The sequence below is a fragment of the Nanorana parkeri genome, unplaced genomic scaffold (genome assembly GCF_000935625.1).
Source record: "Nanorana parkeri isolate BGI_ZX_2015 unplaced genomic scaffold, ASM93562v1 scaffold39, whole genome shotgun sequence".
NCBI classification, from domain to species: domain Eukaryota; kingdom Metazoa; phylum Chordata; class Amphibia; order Anura; family Dicroglossidae; genus Nanorana; species Nanorana parkeri.
In genome coordinates this window covers 2434693-2451011 of record NW_017306307.1, presented here as the reverse complement: position 1 = coordinate 2451011, position 16319 = coordinate 2434693, and the positions used below count along the sequence as shown (strand labels likewise).

The window sequence follows — 16319 nt, the reverse complement described above, 5'->3', positions numbered from 1 at the left end:
TTTGTCTGATTCTGGAGACACAGACACACAGCTTACTAGCACACACGAGGGTGGCTCCATTGGACCATGCAAGGAAAAGGAGCTTCCCTCTGTCCCTGTTCACACCTAGGCATTTTGACGCTCAAAGCTAAGCGCAGCAAAACTCAAGTCTCAACACAAGAAATCCCATTCTTTTCAATGGCCCCTGTTGACACCTGAGAGTTTTCTTGCAAGCTGTAAAATGCTGAACGCTGGAAAATGCACATGAGTTTTTTTGGGCAGGTTACAGCACGTTTGGCCTTATAGCCTGCAATGGAAACACACAACGTAAGCGGTTTGCACATTTCTGTGCTTGGTTTTTGTGCACATTTGTCCATTCGCAGCAATGTATTTTAATCTGCTCGCTAAAGCGCGTGTTTTTATGTGTACATGTCTAACGCGCACCAAAATGTGCTAAATATGCTGGATGAAACTCTGGGAAAGATGCACACTAATATACGCGAAAACACTGAAGCCTAGGTGTGAACTGAGCCTAACACAGGTCCAGTGCTCAGGGGACCAGCTAATTCTGCAGGAAGTGAAAACTTTTAAAAATCAAGAAGCGGCTTCCATTGTAAGTGGAACATTTGATTTGGTTAAAAAACCAAATAACCCTTTCATTTCACAAAGGAGAATGACACAATAGGAATGGACAGGGGCTGGGATGTTGGCTTCCTTTGCACCATGTCTAGATTCATTGCATGTATTGTTACTTGAGTTTTCCCTTGAGTTCCCATCACTGAGATGCAACTTCGTAGGTGCGCTAAGGCATTGTTCACACCAAGCGCGTTCCAGGAGCAGAGCAATTACAGACTGGAGCAAAACTGCGTCCAATGTATTCCAATGGTATTTTTAGCTCCAGTTCACATCGCAGCGTTCCGTTCCAGAGCAGGTAAAAAGAACTGCAGCAGGCCCTATTTTACCTGCTCTGGAACGCATGCAAACACATCAAAAACGCATGCAAACGCCCTTGAACTCACTGAAAGCCCATTTTAAACAATATATATTTTTGCAGATTCCTCCATCTACGCTAAACTGTGTGGATGGAGGAATCTCCCACTGGGCCAAGCTTCAGTATCTTGCTAGTCGGCCCCGCTGGCTCTCAGAATACCTGAACGATGCCTGCATCCAATCAGATTGTTCAGGCGTTTTGAGAGCCAGCGGGGCCGACTAGCAAGATACTGAAGCTTGGCCCAGTGGAAGATTCCTCCAGCCACACAGTTTAGCGTAGATGGAGGAATCTGTTGCACTTTGTCCAACTGACCATGGAAATCTGCAGACAAACTATAGGTGTATGGCCAGCTTTAGTCTACAGCTAATTTATCCTGCAGAGCAGGACTGGACAAATCTCAGGCTAGGTTCACACCTAGGCGACACCTTGCCGCACAGTCAGGAGTCGCAAACGTCCGAACCGATCGCGCTGTGGGTGCTATTTATTTTCTAATGGCCCCCCAGTCGTGCCAGGCGGATTGCACGGTGTCCTGGCGCAATTCCGCCCGTGCTTTCCGAACACGATTGTGGCTAAAACAGCCTAGCGTCCTGTATCGCAAAACGAAGGTACTTGGCACCTTTTTTCTGCGTTTGCCGCGCGATGTCACCCCATTGAAATCAATGGGGCAGGGCGGCAATCGCTGCCTGCATTGTACAGGGCCGTGCTATCCCGGGACGCGTGTCCCGGGTGTAGTGCAGGTGTGAACCTAGCCTCAGGAGCCAGGTAGCCAATGCTCCTTAAAATGTACAGCTGGCACCTAACTTTTGAGGTTTTCTCTAGCTTTTAATGGGGCTGGCTTCTTTCAATCCTGTCAGCTCATGGGCTGGACAGACTGGATCCTGAATTCTATACTGTCTGTGATTACCTCACCCACACAGCACATGGGGAAATTTGGCATCCCCACTGTTCCTTTGACTGGCATTATTTTATAAGGCCGAGTTGTAAAATAGGTGTAATTCTCTGCAGTAGATAAAAACAAGAGAGGCGGAGGTTAGATTTCAGAGTTGACAAGTCTTGATGCTTGGTAAAATTGATTTCTTTTTTTCCTCGCACCCATTCCGAGTAACTCAGTTCTTCGCACCTTTTTCTTTCTGTCTGTGAAGTGAAGAGAGCATATTTCTCCATTCGTATATGAACATATCGATCAGAAGAAAATGTGATGTTTTTGTTGCCTTTAAAGCTTAACCGTAGACCGATATAAAATGCATAAATGGATGCAGCTCTGAAATCATGAAAAAATCAGTAAATATAAGTTCTTAAATGCGAGCAGTGCAAGTAGCAGGCCAAGGAAGATGCACACAAGGGATGGTGCGTGATACCGGAGCTTGGATACAGAGAGCATACACAAGGGAACATGTATAACGCAGGAACTACTGCACACAGGGTGATGGGCACAAGGGAAGGTGCGGGACAAAAGCAGACTCATGAGGGAATGAAATGGGAGACGTGCATAGCACGGCCACGGATGCACAGGAACCGAGCACTAGGGATGCACAGAGGATGTGCGTAGCACTGGGGAAATAGCCAACTGAGAGATCACAGGGTACACTGGAGAAGAACAGGGAACACAAGAATACGGGGAAGCAAAGGGCACAAAGCCAACACAGGGATCCAGAAATGTACACAAGAGATCAAAGGGTGGACCGGCACAAGGGTAGGACTTGTTGCTCAAACGACAAGCAACAAGTGAGGTAATGATAAATAGGGGAGGAGGTGTGCAGGGACCGCAGGATGTGCCATTTTGGAGATAAGCTGTAAAGTTTCAGGCTGAACAGTGTGTAAAACTGTGTTTTTTTTTCTTTTTTCTTTTTTTTTTTTTCTGTCTCTTTCAGCTGTTGCAGAAGTGAAGCTCCGGGATGATCAGTACACACTGGACCACATGCAGGCATATGGAATGTATAATTACCTTCACAGTAACCCATGGTGCCCTGATAGTGTGTTTTATGTGGACCAACTTGGTAGAATCTTGAACCTGGCGGTGACTCTGGTAAGAAATATTTAGTTTGCAGATTTTCAAATTCCTTTAGGCCCCATTCTCCGCCGTCTTCCGGGTCTTTCGAGAGTTCCGTCGGAGATCCGGTGACGTCACGGACATCGACGTCACCGGACTCCTCCCCCTTCCCCAAGTGGCTCCATCGGCTAACGTGGGAAAGGGGGGAGGAGTCCGGTGACATCTATGTCTGTGACATCACCGGACTCCTCCTTCCCTTCGTTAGCCGAGGAGTTCCGCCTGTTCGGGGGGCTAGAGAGGAAGCAGAGGGCCCGCAGCTCCCTTCATGCAAATCCCCCCTCCTTCCCCTCGCCGCTCTGCCACCCGTAGCAGTAGAATGTACGGGCAGCTGTGCGGGGAGAGGAGGCTGTGTTGGTCACCCGTCATCAATCAGCTGTTGGGAGAGGACCCTCTGGCTGCCGAGATGAAGCAGCTGCTGCAGGAGTCAGGTAAGGCTCTTAAACTGGGGGCATTCTAATTGACATTCCAATTTATATTATAATGTATTGCTTAGACTTGTAGTCCTGTATAGCTGGTGGTGTCCTGCATTGCTGTATAATGATTATACAGCAATGCAGAATACCACCAACTATGCAGGACTGCAAGTCCCAGCAATACATTATATTAAGTAGGGATGCATCTGTGCCAATACTGGGCATTTTCACAAGCACTCGTGAAAGTGACCCAATACTAAACGCAGATACTGGCACTGGCGAAACCGAGCCCTGGTGTTCCGCCAGTTTGGGGGGCCCAGAGAGACCAGAACACTGACATTGATTTGCCATGTGTTCCGGAGATCACACTGTGCCCGGGGGGCGTACCTGCGTTGCCATTGACTTTAATGCAACAACACGCCCCCTCCCGCCCCAGAATGCAGTGAGGCGGCCGGGATGCGATCAGTGCGTTCCAGCACGAATCGGACCGGAACGCACTGGAACTGGTGTGAACTAGCCCTGAAAGTCATAACATACATATAGGGGAATTTATCAAAACTGGAGCAGACAGAATCTGGAGCAGTTACCTATGGCAACCAATCAGCATCCACCTTAACTGAACAAACTGAAGAGAGAAGCTGATTGCTTGTAGCAGGCAACTGCTCCAGATACTTTTGCTTCAGTTTTGATAAATTCCCCTCATACTGTTTGAGTGTGTGTGTAGGCCAGTGTAGTTGGATCTGTATGTGCGTTATAATTAATAGAAATTAATCGATTTAAAACATTTTTTTATCGAACATGAACATTTTAATCATTACCAGCCCTAGTTAATTTGAATAAAGATTGGAAATAAATAATTTTAAAAACACAATGGAAATCCACATAGGTTAAAATTGTAAGTCTGCAGACCTCTGTTGACATACGTTTTTCGTGTGAATGGGCCCTTAGAGCTGAAACAACACTGGCAAAATATATATGGCTTTAAGGATGTGAACACCTATCCAAAATGTTGAGTTCAGGCGTTTCCAGAGAAGGTTACTGTTACAACAATGTCATAAAGATGTGATGGTCTTGATATACCTGTAATCCCCTGTACAGCAGGATTGTTGGGGAAGGATGGTCAAAACCTAGGGATTACCTTTTTTGGTTTGGGTTGACCAAGAACTCTTGTTGCAAGTTGCTAGTGCATCAACTTCCTTGATTTCAAAAGACAACTGTACTTTTGTACAATTTGTCTTTTTAAAATATCCCCTTTTCCAATTGTTGGCCACCTGGACAAATAATTACCTTCCTCCACAATGCAGCGGACTTCGGCGTGGGACTCATTTGTTCCTGTGTGTGAGCCATACTCTCCTGTACTGTTGGAGGTTTGCCTGAGTACACTTACCTATAGGAATGAATGCATGCATACCTATAGAGAAGACCCACCACAAATGCTTTTGCAGGCAAAGCCAAAGTTTGTTGGATCATGGTGGAAAGTAAAAGGTTTTTGTCCAGGTGGGCAGCACTCGGGTGGTGTGGGTTGGGGTTGGTTACAGGACAACTCCTACAAAGCTATGCTTGTCCATTAAGCCTATGTTGGGGGTTATGCCTGTCCATTAAACTTATGCCCTTGGGCCAACCCTTGTCTACCCACCATCCCCTGGTCCTATGACAATAGCTTAGTGGTCAGTAAGGTCACTGTTATTGGACAGGGGAACTATGGTTGAAGATGGCTTTTCTCTGGGGGTTGGAGCCAAGTCCCAACATCAGGAAATTTAAAGGAGATCTATGAGATGAGTGATTTTCACTCATCCTCATAGTTAGAGCTGACTTGTGACAAAGAAGCCGTCACAGGTCGGCTCAACCGATCGGGTAGTGAGCAGAATTGTGCACGATCTGCTCACTTCTCGATTGTCTCCCTGCAGTGAGTGGTGACTGTCAGTCATTGCTCCCTGCAGGGATTTCCCCCTTCCCCCTCGAAAAAGTACTCATTGAAGACACAAAAGGATACAAACAGGACGCAACTTCACCCTTTGAATTATGGACAACACCGAAAGAACTTCCATATTGGTCTAATTCCGCTGACTTCTATCAAACGTGAGTGAAAGCTTTATTATATATATCCGTTAAGGATTCCTTGACATTCAATAGTCTTCACTCTAATTCAAAGTCCAGTAAGAATAAGGATAAGCCTGTCACTAAAATAGTGGAAATAATGATTAAAGCTGTCTAAAGAGATCACATAATAAGGAAGATCCTGTATCCTTCAATTGCAGCAGATCACAACCTTGCTAAAGCCCGCTAAGAGGGGGTTAATAGCGCACACACACACGGCTTAATCGACACTGGTTGCTCAGAGGTTGCTGAAAAGAAAAGAAACTTCTTGTAACCACTCTGCCACTGTAAATACTAAACCAAACCTACTAAAAGCCCACGGTGAAGGGGTTAATAGCACACACTGATTAACCTACACTGGTTACTCAGAGGGCGCTGAAAAGAAAAGAAACTCCTTGTAACTATTTTTTCATTGTGAATACTAAGCTACCAAATCTAAAGCAATGCAAAAGGCAATTTTAAAGCCACAGAAGCACAAACAAATAGTAACAAAAGGAAACTTCTCTTACCTTAATCAATTAACGGATAGTAAACTTCTTACAACTTTAGGCGATATTCCATACGCAGAGACTCTCAGTGGTGGGAATTGGATACGGATAACAAACCACAAGTGGACTTCTCCTCTACTCCACAATTTGTGATGGTCCCCAAAAGACATGTGAAATATACGAGAGCAATTTATCTGATCAAACTGCTCATTAGAAGACCAAAAATTGAATGTCATGCTTCAATGTTTTAAATTTCAGTGAGTGAAATAATGGCTATGTTCCACTAATGATTTTTTCTTTAATAAATTAATATTTTTGGCAACTGAATTGCCTGTCCGGAGCCTCTATTAACCTCTTTGACTAGCTGTCTCCCACCAAGTCTATTTTTTTCAGTTAATGTGTTTATTTGGTTACGGATCTGATTGACTAGCAACTTGCATTGAAACAAATAGGTAAAGTTGAGAGTCGGATCTCCAGGAAACACAATCCTTAGATTTCCCCCTCTCCAATCCCCCAGCGCTGAGTGGAGGATCGGACGGGGGAGGGGGCGTGCATAGCTGGCTGTGCCTCTAGATAGGTAGAGCCAGCTGTCACTCGCGCAGCTGGGTGGATCTCAACAGTAATGTCGGAATCTGTCCCAGCTGCGGCGCTCACCGTATATATCGCGGGGAATGACCCGCTCTATACTGAGCTTTGGGTCACGGGAGGACGCTAGTATAGGTCCTCCCGTGACCCTAAAGAGAACTATGGGGAAAAACACTCACCGCATAGTTCTCTTTTAAGGCCTTTCAAAGCGGAACTAAATTGAAAAATAAAAAAAATTGCAAGCAGGCAGACTCTTCATTGGAGAAGACGCATGCTATGTCTATTCTAATAGAACGTTCTTACCTGCCTGTCCGAACGTTCTTACCTGCCTGTCCGCACTGCATATGTACAGCTCTGTGTGCATTGTAGGTATGCCATTCCAGCACAGCCAGTAAAGATGGATGAAGACCTTAAGCCCAGAAAAAGGGTAAATACTTTTACAGGATGTCTTTTGCCTGCTCAGACCCATTAGCTGTTCTCTTTTTACAGTATTTTAAAATAGCTGGCGGATTTGCTTTAAGTACAGGTCCTCTTTAGCTACTGAAGCTTAAAAACACTTCAAACTGGTTGACCCTTGATAAAAAAAAAAAATCTTAATTTTGTCTGCATTGATTGAATGATGAAGATGGTTGTTTATTACACGAATGAAGTAATAAAAGCCGGAAAGGATAACTCGTTGAAGAGCTTTAATGTGCATTCTACCTTCTCGTTTCCGCACGCTAACATCTTTCCATTTAGTGTTCGCGGCGTAGTCCTTACATAGTACTCGACAGCTGTAATGTAGTGTTCCTGTCCATTCCGATCCATTGTTAACTAGAAGAGAACTTCTAACGTCTGATGTCATAGCAATGAAACTCTCTCGCCCTATTTAATGTGATGTAAACTACCCGGAGGTTAGTGGCACGTGTGGTGAAAGCAAGCTCGGGTGTTTTTCTTTTATTGGATGCTCATTAAACGCTGGCCTTGCCCTTGATGAGTTTTCACCTCCCTTTCTTGGTGTCAGTGGACACATTTTTGGCAATATTTACAGTTCATCAGTTAATTTGTAGTGTCTCTGTTGCCTTGGTAACACCATATATTGCTCTAATTGCTGCATATGACCTTTCAAGTGTAGAGAACAGTGGAAGGTAAAATCTTGGCTTAAACTTATTTTTTATATTTTTGGAAAATATTTAATTGTTTCAGACATTCTCTGAATATAACAATACGTTTTTTGTTTTTCTTTTAGTTTGTTTTTATTAAAAGCTGCTATTTTATAACAAAAGAGACGTTTTGGCCGGTTCACAGCGTTCGGCTTACACTTGTTCTATTCGTTGGTGCTCCGGTGTACTGTGTATTTTTCATGGCACCCCGGTGCAATAGGGCAATGCGGCTGTGTTGCAGTACACTATAGCCAACTACTGCACATTGCCCTGCGCAACCGAAAAAAGGGTCAGGTGACGTTTTGGATGCAATTAGGAGTGTTTTTAAATGGGCTTCCTCAACGCAACACATTTTAACGTGTGTTACCATGCATGTATTAACCAACGCGGTAGCACTGAGGTATGAAGGGGTGCCACAGAAAACAATAGAGTTTTTGGTGCTTTATTGCTCCGTGCTTAAAGCTACAAAACACCTAGGTGGGAAAGGAGACTTAGAATTTAGATCAACTTCAACAAGTGCAAGGCAGTTTGATGAATATCTTTCTATACTGGTTCTTAGTGAGCACCTAGGCATGCCAAAACAGACTCTTGGTGGGGCCCGAGGGCTGTACAATAAATACCAATGGGCTGCATGTAGTCCTTGAGCTGCAGAGCTTTAAATTCTGGAAAGTCACATTAGCAGTTGCATATGTTTGCCTGTCATGTTTAGTGATGAGTTTACTTTTAAAATGGAAAATTATGTTTTTAGAGCTACCATGATAGCGAGTCGTGATGACCTGCTCCATATGCGCCGTACTTTCTCCTTGGCTTTGTTCTTATTCCTTTCAGGAGTTTGTGTGTTACATAAAATATATCTTTTTTTTTTTCTAGAATACATCTTGTAGGTGACAGCTTGAGTGGATGCTGATCAGATGTTCATTTGTACTCGTTGCACATTGTGAGGACTCGCTGACAGCTTGCGCACTGTAACTCAAGTTTTCTTGGCTGCGTTTCCTCCCGGGTGTTGCTTTTCACATAATAAATCACATTACAAAACATGATGTTTGATGCAGCGCAAGGCATAGTGGATGACTACTAAGATCATGTAATCTAAAAATAAGCATTTGCATTTTTTTCTCTCTCGTATATATCTTGCCACTGTTGGACTGTCATTATTTATGTAAAGCATCAATCGTATCATTTCAGAACGCAACTACAACAAAAAAGTTAAATATTTATGTACATACTCTCACTGGTGGAGTTCATATTAAGCTCTACCCAATGCAGATTTATGCTGCTGTTACTACAAGTTTGAGGCCTGTGGATGGTTCCTTTAATGCTGATTTGTGGTTGCCAGGTGGCTATGCCGATGCTTCCTATTCAATCTGGACAGTTTCATTTTGGTTAGGACAGCTCTTTGGGTCAGTGGTTGATACCAGGTGGTTACCGAAGCTCACTTCTTGATTGCATTGAGCTTTGTTTTTATTTTGCTCCAATTAAAACTTTAGCGGATATAAAAGCCAACGCATCCTGCAGTCTACAGATTGTAAGTGTGAAGGGATGACATTGGCAAAAGTCAAAGCTGTGTCCAGCAGATGTCTGGGATCCAGGGAGGCTCCACAAAGACATAGGCATTGATCTAATGCAGCAGTCCTCAAACTATGGCCTGCTGGTTGCCGTGAACTGACCCCTGTATTAGGGCCTATTCACACGACGTCCGTTTTGTGTGCTGACCGGCTCCGTACGCTGCTGCACTCAAAATGCATCCCAATGTATCCCTATGTGTTTTATGGGCTCCAGTTCTCACGTGCGCAGTCCGTTCAGCTTACAACAGAAAAAATACTGCATGTCACATTTTGTCAGGTCCGGAAACGGTCCGGATACGCAAACGCGTCAAAAACGCACTGCGCTGCAGCTAACATACGAACAGCCCCACTGCAGCAAAAAAAAATTTTTTTTTTTTGCTGGAACTCATCAAAAACGCGGCCAAAAAACGCACTGCATCAGCAGCTCCACGTCTGCTGATCAGGACCTGATCTCATGTGAACAGGCCCTTAAGTAGGCCCTGCATGTTTGGGGAACCGCTGTGCAGTATGGCAGTGGTGTGCCAGGTGCATGAACAGAAACCATTCTAGCAGCCAGCAATCTTTACAGGTGCTATTGGGTGGAGTGATCCCCTGCCTGATGGTGTCTCTATGATTTTGCTATGACTTCACAAGGAGTGGCACAAGGTCTAGAAGTAAGTTAGCAGCCTATGTCAAGCGGATTAAGCTTTGGGGGGAGGGTTGTGGTATGTTATCTGACTGAATCCAATGACCACAAGAGAGGGCCATTTTTCTACTCCTACTGATGTTAGGGGATTTTTTAATCCCACTGGTAACTGAAGCAAGGGCAATTTTTGCTGCCATTGACACGGTGACATTCTTTTTTTCTCACACTGACAGGTACATTTTTTACTCTCATGGAACACTGACAAAGAGGCATTATGGGGAATTTATCAAAACCGGAGCAGACAAAATCTGGAGCAGATTTCCACTGCAGCCAATCAGCTTCTCTCTCATTTTCAAATCTTACCAGGGCAAACTGAAAAGAGATGCTGATTGGTTGCCATGGGAAATTGCTCCAGGTTCTGTTTGCTTTAGTTTTGATAAATTCCCCCCATTATGTTTTACTCCCAGTGCCCACCAACGTAAAGACATTCTTACTCACTCACACAGACCCTTGATTCTGGGGCGTTATTTTTTTGATTTTTACTCCTACTGACCACAATCTGTCCCCCAAAACAGTTTAATTAATGGACGATGAATTGGCCCCTTGTTTGGGGACCCCTGAACTAAACACTAAGGCCCATTTAACGGATCCCCTCCTGATCAGAGCAATATGGGTTGGATGTCACCGGTGTGACATCCGTGTCTATACAAACTAAAACTGCATGCGTCCACTTACATCGGATTACCCCCGATCCGGCATGGTCAGGTGCGGAGGAACAGTTCCCTTTGTTCTTTTGAAACTGGCAGGAGTTGGGGGTAAACAGGCACCCTGCAGCCCATAAACTAGCAATGGGCATCCGATCGGGTCCGCCTGAAAAACCGACAGGTGGACCCAATCGGACCGCCCATCTGAAAGGGGCCTAAAGGTGCCCATACACTGCACGATTATCGTACGATAATCGTATGCGATCGGGTTTTCGTACGATAATCGAGCAGTGTGAACGGAGACGTGCGACCGTTTCTACTGTACGGTCGCACGTCTTCTGTCAAACCAGCATGTTCGAAAACCAGCCGGGAATCGTACGATTCTCGGCTGGTTAGAACGGTGCTCGGAAGACAAATGCTGAACCGGGCCGGTGTGCGCACGCGTACACTGCCCGTTCAGCATTGCGGTCATCGGAAGCCCGCCCCTCAGGGGGGCGGGCTTGCGATGATCGAGAGTGCGATCTGCCTGTCCAAGATAGGCAGATCGTACGTTTTTTTTAATCCCTTTACAACCATCGCAAGACTAAAGTCTTGCGATGGTTGTAGAGTGTATGGCCACCTTTAAGACAGGTACTTCAATGTGTCGCAAGGTGACTGCACTTTAGCACTTTTATTATCTTGGTACATTTTCAGACAGTCAGGTTAAATGTAAATCCATTCTCCGGTAACTGGACGTCAGTCAATGGCGCTCCACTTGATTCTCGGGCACCTTCAGTTTGATGGAACTGTTGGAACACAATTATTTAGTCGCTGCTTACTATCATTTGATAAGGCTCAGAGGGGCGTTTCATTTCGTTCACATTTTGATTGTTGCCATTTGATTCTTTTTCTTTCATTCCCTTCTTAATGTTTGTCTGAACACTGCGCTATTGATGTAACAGCTTGTGACTTTGCATGCTATGCGGATGAAATGCTCAGGATGGCATTGTACTGCATGTAGCTGTCCATCCGCTCATCTGCAGCCATCAAAAATGACTACTGTGCCAAAAATGGACCGGAAAGCATTCATGGTGCATTAGAGCACATAGGCTCATTACTGCAACAGCAGGACGAGGTAGCACGTATGGGGGTAGAAAAAAGTGTGATGGATTATGTAATGGATAACATCACATTCTGCTGTTTGATATGTTATGGATCTGTTGGCTGCTTGTTGAGTTTTTATGCACTTTATTTAAATACCAGCTGGAAAGGTGTCAGTGTAGTGCTGAATGTTGAATATTAATTAGCATTTTCTCCTAAAAGTACAAGTAAACGTGATTTAGAGTAAAGGATCGGTCCACTCTAAACTGATGTCATTTGTTAGATATTGTAGATTCAAAACCCATTATTAATTGTAAACATCTTAAAGTGAAAGTCTTGTTTAAAAGCAAGTAGCACGAGTATCTGATTTACCTTTTTATTATTCCTTTGTGCCCCTCTCTGGTTTAGTTTCCCTTTGTTACTATGGACCTGACTTGTGTACTAAGCCCTGGCCAACTGCTAATCACCTGTCCAATTAGAGTAGGGATGAGCTCTGGTTTGGACCAGATTTTGTCTTTGAACATGGAAGGTAGAGCTGCAACAGTTAATCGATTTAGTCGATTAAAATCGACGATTGAAAACGTTGCCAACGTTTTCGATCGTCGATTCGTCGGCTATCGATTTGATACTTCCACCGCGCCAAGCTTGCTCCCGTGATGGACTACAATCTCAATAGAAACTAGTAGTCCATCACTGGAGCCCTTTTTTTTTTTATCCGATTAGTCGATTAATCGAACTTAATAATCGGCTAACTAATCGATTATGAAAATAAATGTTAGCTGCAGCCCTAATGGAAGGAGCTCCTCCGAACACAGAAGGAATCTTTTTTCCCCCTCTGCTCAATCAGCCGTGGCCGAGGAGATCCACGTCCACCTGTGCACATAAGCAAAGGGGTGGGATGAAGTGACATCACAGGGATATGGCATTTGTATCGCCTGAAACCAGGTGTCGGGTCCCGGTTGAAAAAAAAAAAGCTGAAGAATTGCAAAAATGGTGTGGCCTGCTGAGATTAAAAGCGTTACGCAGGGCTTGGCAGCGAAAGGGTTAAAGCAAGGTGCCCAAACACAGACACAGAAAGGCAAGACCCTCCCCAGCTCCCCTCTCCTCCCTTGTCCCTTCTCCAAGCTAGTAGATGGACAGTTGCTGGAGACTGCTCTGTCCCTTGTGATGTTCTACTGCACAGGAAGTTCAAGGAAGCAGAACTGAGAGAGTTGGAGGTGTTTGAAAACATGACGACTGCAAGTGCTTGAGCACAAATTTTAAATACTTTACTGGGCAATGTACACTGCCTGGCCAAAAAGTCACACCGGCTAATATCTGACTGGACCACCTTTAGCTTTGATTACGGCACTCATTTGCCATGACATTATTTCGATAAGCAATGTCACAAGAAACACTCTGCAGGGTGATGTATATTTGTTTGATCTGTAATCATTTGGGGGAGTGTGTTAGGCTTCATTCACACTGGTATCTTGTGCAATTAGGGACTGCATCTGCATCGGGTATTTGCATTTACCAGCAGCACGAATGCCTAATCTGGTGTTTTTGGTGACCGCTGCCACTTGAATTCAATGATTGGGTGACAGCAGCTGCATGTAAACGCCTGCACACCGCATGTAATGATGCATGATATGATTACATTTGGTTAGGAATCAGTCGCTCTCCCTGGACGCATCAAATGTGCATCCAGGGAGAGTGTTTTCTAACCGCATGTAATCATATCGCATACCATTGCATGCGGTGTGAAGGCGTTAACATGCAGCTGCTGGCACCTGATCATTACCTTGAATGGGTGACAGCTGTCACTTGTAATTATTAGTGATTCCTGCTGCAGGAAAACGCAAGCAATCCGCAGGAATCCCTAATTGCACCTAAAACGTACAGGTATGAATGGGGCCGTATTGGTGTTGTACTATAATGGATATAATAATATATATATATATATATTAGTGCAATATAAATGTATATAATTACATTTTCTTTTGAAGTATGAAATTTGGCAAGAGGCCTCCATGGGAGAAAAAAATGTGTTGAGTGGCCCCCGAGTGAAATGAGTTTGAGACCCCTGCCCTATTGCCAAATTCAGGAAGCTAGTCAATGAAAGCTGTCCGTTTAGAAAATCCTTTAGAGAAATAAATGAAGGAAAACTCATTTTGTTATGGATGTGATATGTGACAAGTATATGTTAAATGTTTACAGTCCTTTTGATGCAAACCCTTTGGGGCTTTGGTAAACCTAAATAAACTATAGCAAAAATGTAATTCATGATGGCTTTCCTTCCAGAAAATTTATTCCGTCATGCAACGCTGTGCCGAAATTAATTTTATACCATTTTTGGGGGACAGATAGATCTTTAGGTTTTAATGGTATTAAATCACTGGGTTTTTTTATTTTATTTTTTAACTACAAAACGGAAGAAGTACAGAAAATGTTAAACATTTTCCCTGAATTATGCAATGATTTAACATAAATTAAATTATGTAACCTCCGTTTTTTCGATCCCTTCCCCGTTCTATGGGACCGGGAGCGATGCAGGTTACATCACTTCCGGTCCCATAGCTGTCAGTGCTGAGCTTCTGAAGCCCAGCTATTAGCTATTGAAGTTCGATCTGCACGTCTTTTGGACCCCCAGCCTCACCTTTAAAGAGTACCCGTCGCCACCATCTGCTATCACATGGGGGGCATGTAAGCCCCCCTATGTGATGGCAATTAAAGTAAAGTTTAAAAAAAAACTGTTTTTATAATTAACATTAAATTAAATAAATCTAAAAATGATGAAAAAAAGGTTTTTAAAGTCCCCCGCGTCTTCACGTAAACACGCGTTGGGTGCGCCTACGTATGAAAACGACGAACCCGCTACACATGTTGGGTATCGCAGCGCATGCCGGAGTGAGAACAATAATTCTAGGGCCAGTATTTTTAGATATTTCTGAACTGATGACCTGTAGGGGCTTTCAAGGGTTGTCTATGGATTTTTTGGGGGGACTGAAATTTGTCGCCGTTTCACGGACGCACACAATTTTTAACCTGGGCATGTTGGGTATCTATTTACTCGTTGTAACCTCATCTTTTATATTTTATTTAAAAAATGTGTTGTGGTGCATTTAAGTAAATTTTTCACTAAATTTTGGGGTTTGATAAGAAGCTGCGCTAATATCGCGCAACATAAAAATTTGCAACTGCCACCATTTTATTCTGTAGGGTCTTGGCTTTCAGAAAATATATAATGTTTTAGGGGGTTTTAAGTAATTTTCAGGCCTAAAATGTGGAATATAACATGGGTGCAAAAATGAAAAAAAGGCCTCAGTCATGAAGGGTTTAATTTAAATATATTTCTCAATAACAAATTGATGTGAATGCATTTTGTATGCAGTAGATGTGTTTCCAAACCCAAATCTTACCTTGTTAAAGTAATGGTGGTCTCGTCACTGTGCTACACATTGCCTGAGCAGAGCTGTGAGAGGCACCCAGCAGGCTCCACCTATCCAGAGGTTATTAGGTCTTTTATCCGACCCTCCTGTAGTTTTCGGCAGTTACCCTGCACAAGTAGAGAGAGCAGCAGAGACGGGTCTTTACTATGGAAAAGTTCTCATATAGGCTCAATGTATAGGAATTGGATGATGCTGGATAACTGGGGTGGGTGGAGGGGTTGCCTGCTTGTAAGGGCATGAAAAGAGGCATGGGGGAGGCTGTGGGCGCAGTAGCTGGCTGCTATATTTAATTCCTGTCCAGTGTTGTAAACTGGCAGTAAACTTCCTGATTGAGTAACACCGAGCACCATTTACCCCACTCCTCTGAACGTAGGGCTTCATGTGTCTACTCCCTGGGATGGCATCACCATGGCACCCTACACTCATCATGCTATAGGGGATGCTATATCCAGCCCACAGTTGTGGGTCAGGAATAATTTGGTGATATAGAATGGATAGATTGTCCAGCAGGGGTTATGTAGAGGCTACCAATTCTATGTTTTAAATATTTTCATAGCGAAAGCTCAGATTTAAAGTGGAACTCCAGCCACAAAAACTTTAATGTAAACATATTCCTCAATAGCCACAAAGGATACAAATCCACTTTGTTCACAACAAATGTCTTTGCAAATCTAGTTAATTCCTTGAAAATACTGCAGTGACATCATCATTCTGCTCCACATAGCCTGTGCAGAAAGCAGAGCTGTGGGAGGGGTCCATCAGTCCCCACCCATTTCAGGCTGCCTGCATAAAATTACTGGAGGGGGCGGAGACCAGACCAGTCACCCTGCACAAGGAGAGAGAGCAGCAGTGACCGGTCTTTATTACAGGAAACTCAAAGTCTCACACTGGATGACTGCACAGATCTGGAAGAAATGCACTAAACACACTGAGATTGAAGTAAGGATACACATGGCTCTTGTATTTACACAATCTTTGCTTATGGCGGGGTTCAGCTTTAAAGGGTCATTTTATTCAGTTTTATCTCTTCAAAAAGTTGTACACGTTGGTAGAGCTGCAACAGTTAATCGATTTAGTCGATTAAAATCGACGATTGAAAACGTTGCCAACGTTTTCGATCGTCGATTCGTCGGCTATCGATTGATTTCCCTGTTCGGGGTCCAAACGCG

General features: G+C 44.0%; 1 protein-coding gene across 3 annotated transcripts in view; it reads left to right on the top strand.

Annotated features, from left to right (window-relative positions):
- Window positions 1-16319, top strand: part of NUDCD1 (NudC domain containing 1) — a 120080-nt gene that overhangs the window by 11135 nt on the left and 92626 nt on the right. For all 3 annotated transcript variants that reach the window (XM_018570765.1, XM_018570773.1, XM_018570760.1), the window contains exon 2: window positions 2842-2996. In XM_018570765.1, coding sequence (XP_018426267.1) covers window positions 2842-2996 — 155 coding nt within the window. The remainder of the gene's footprint in view (window positions 1-2841; window positions 2997-16319) is intronic.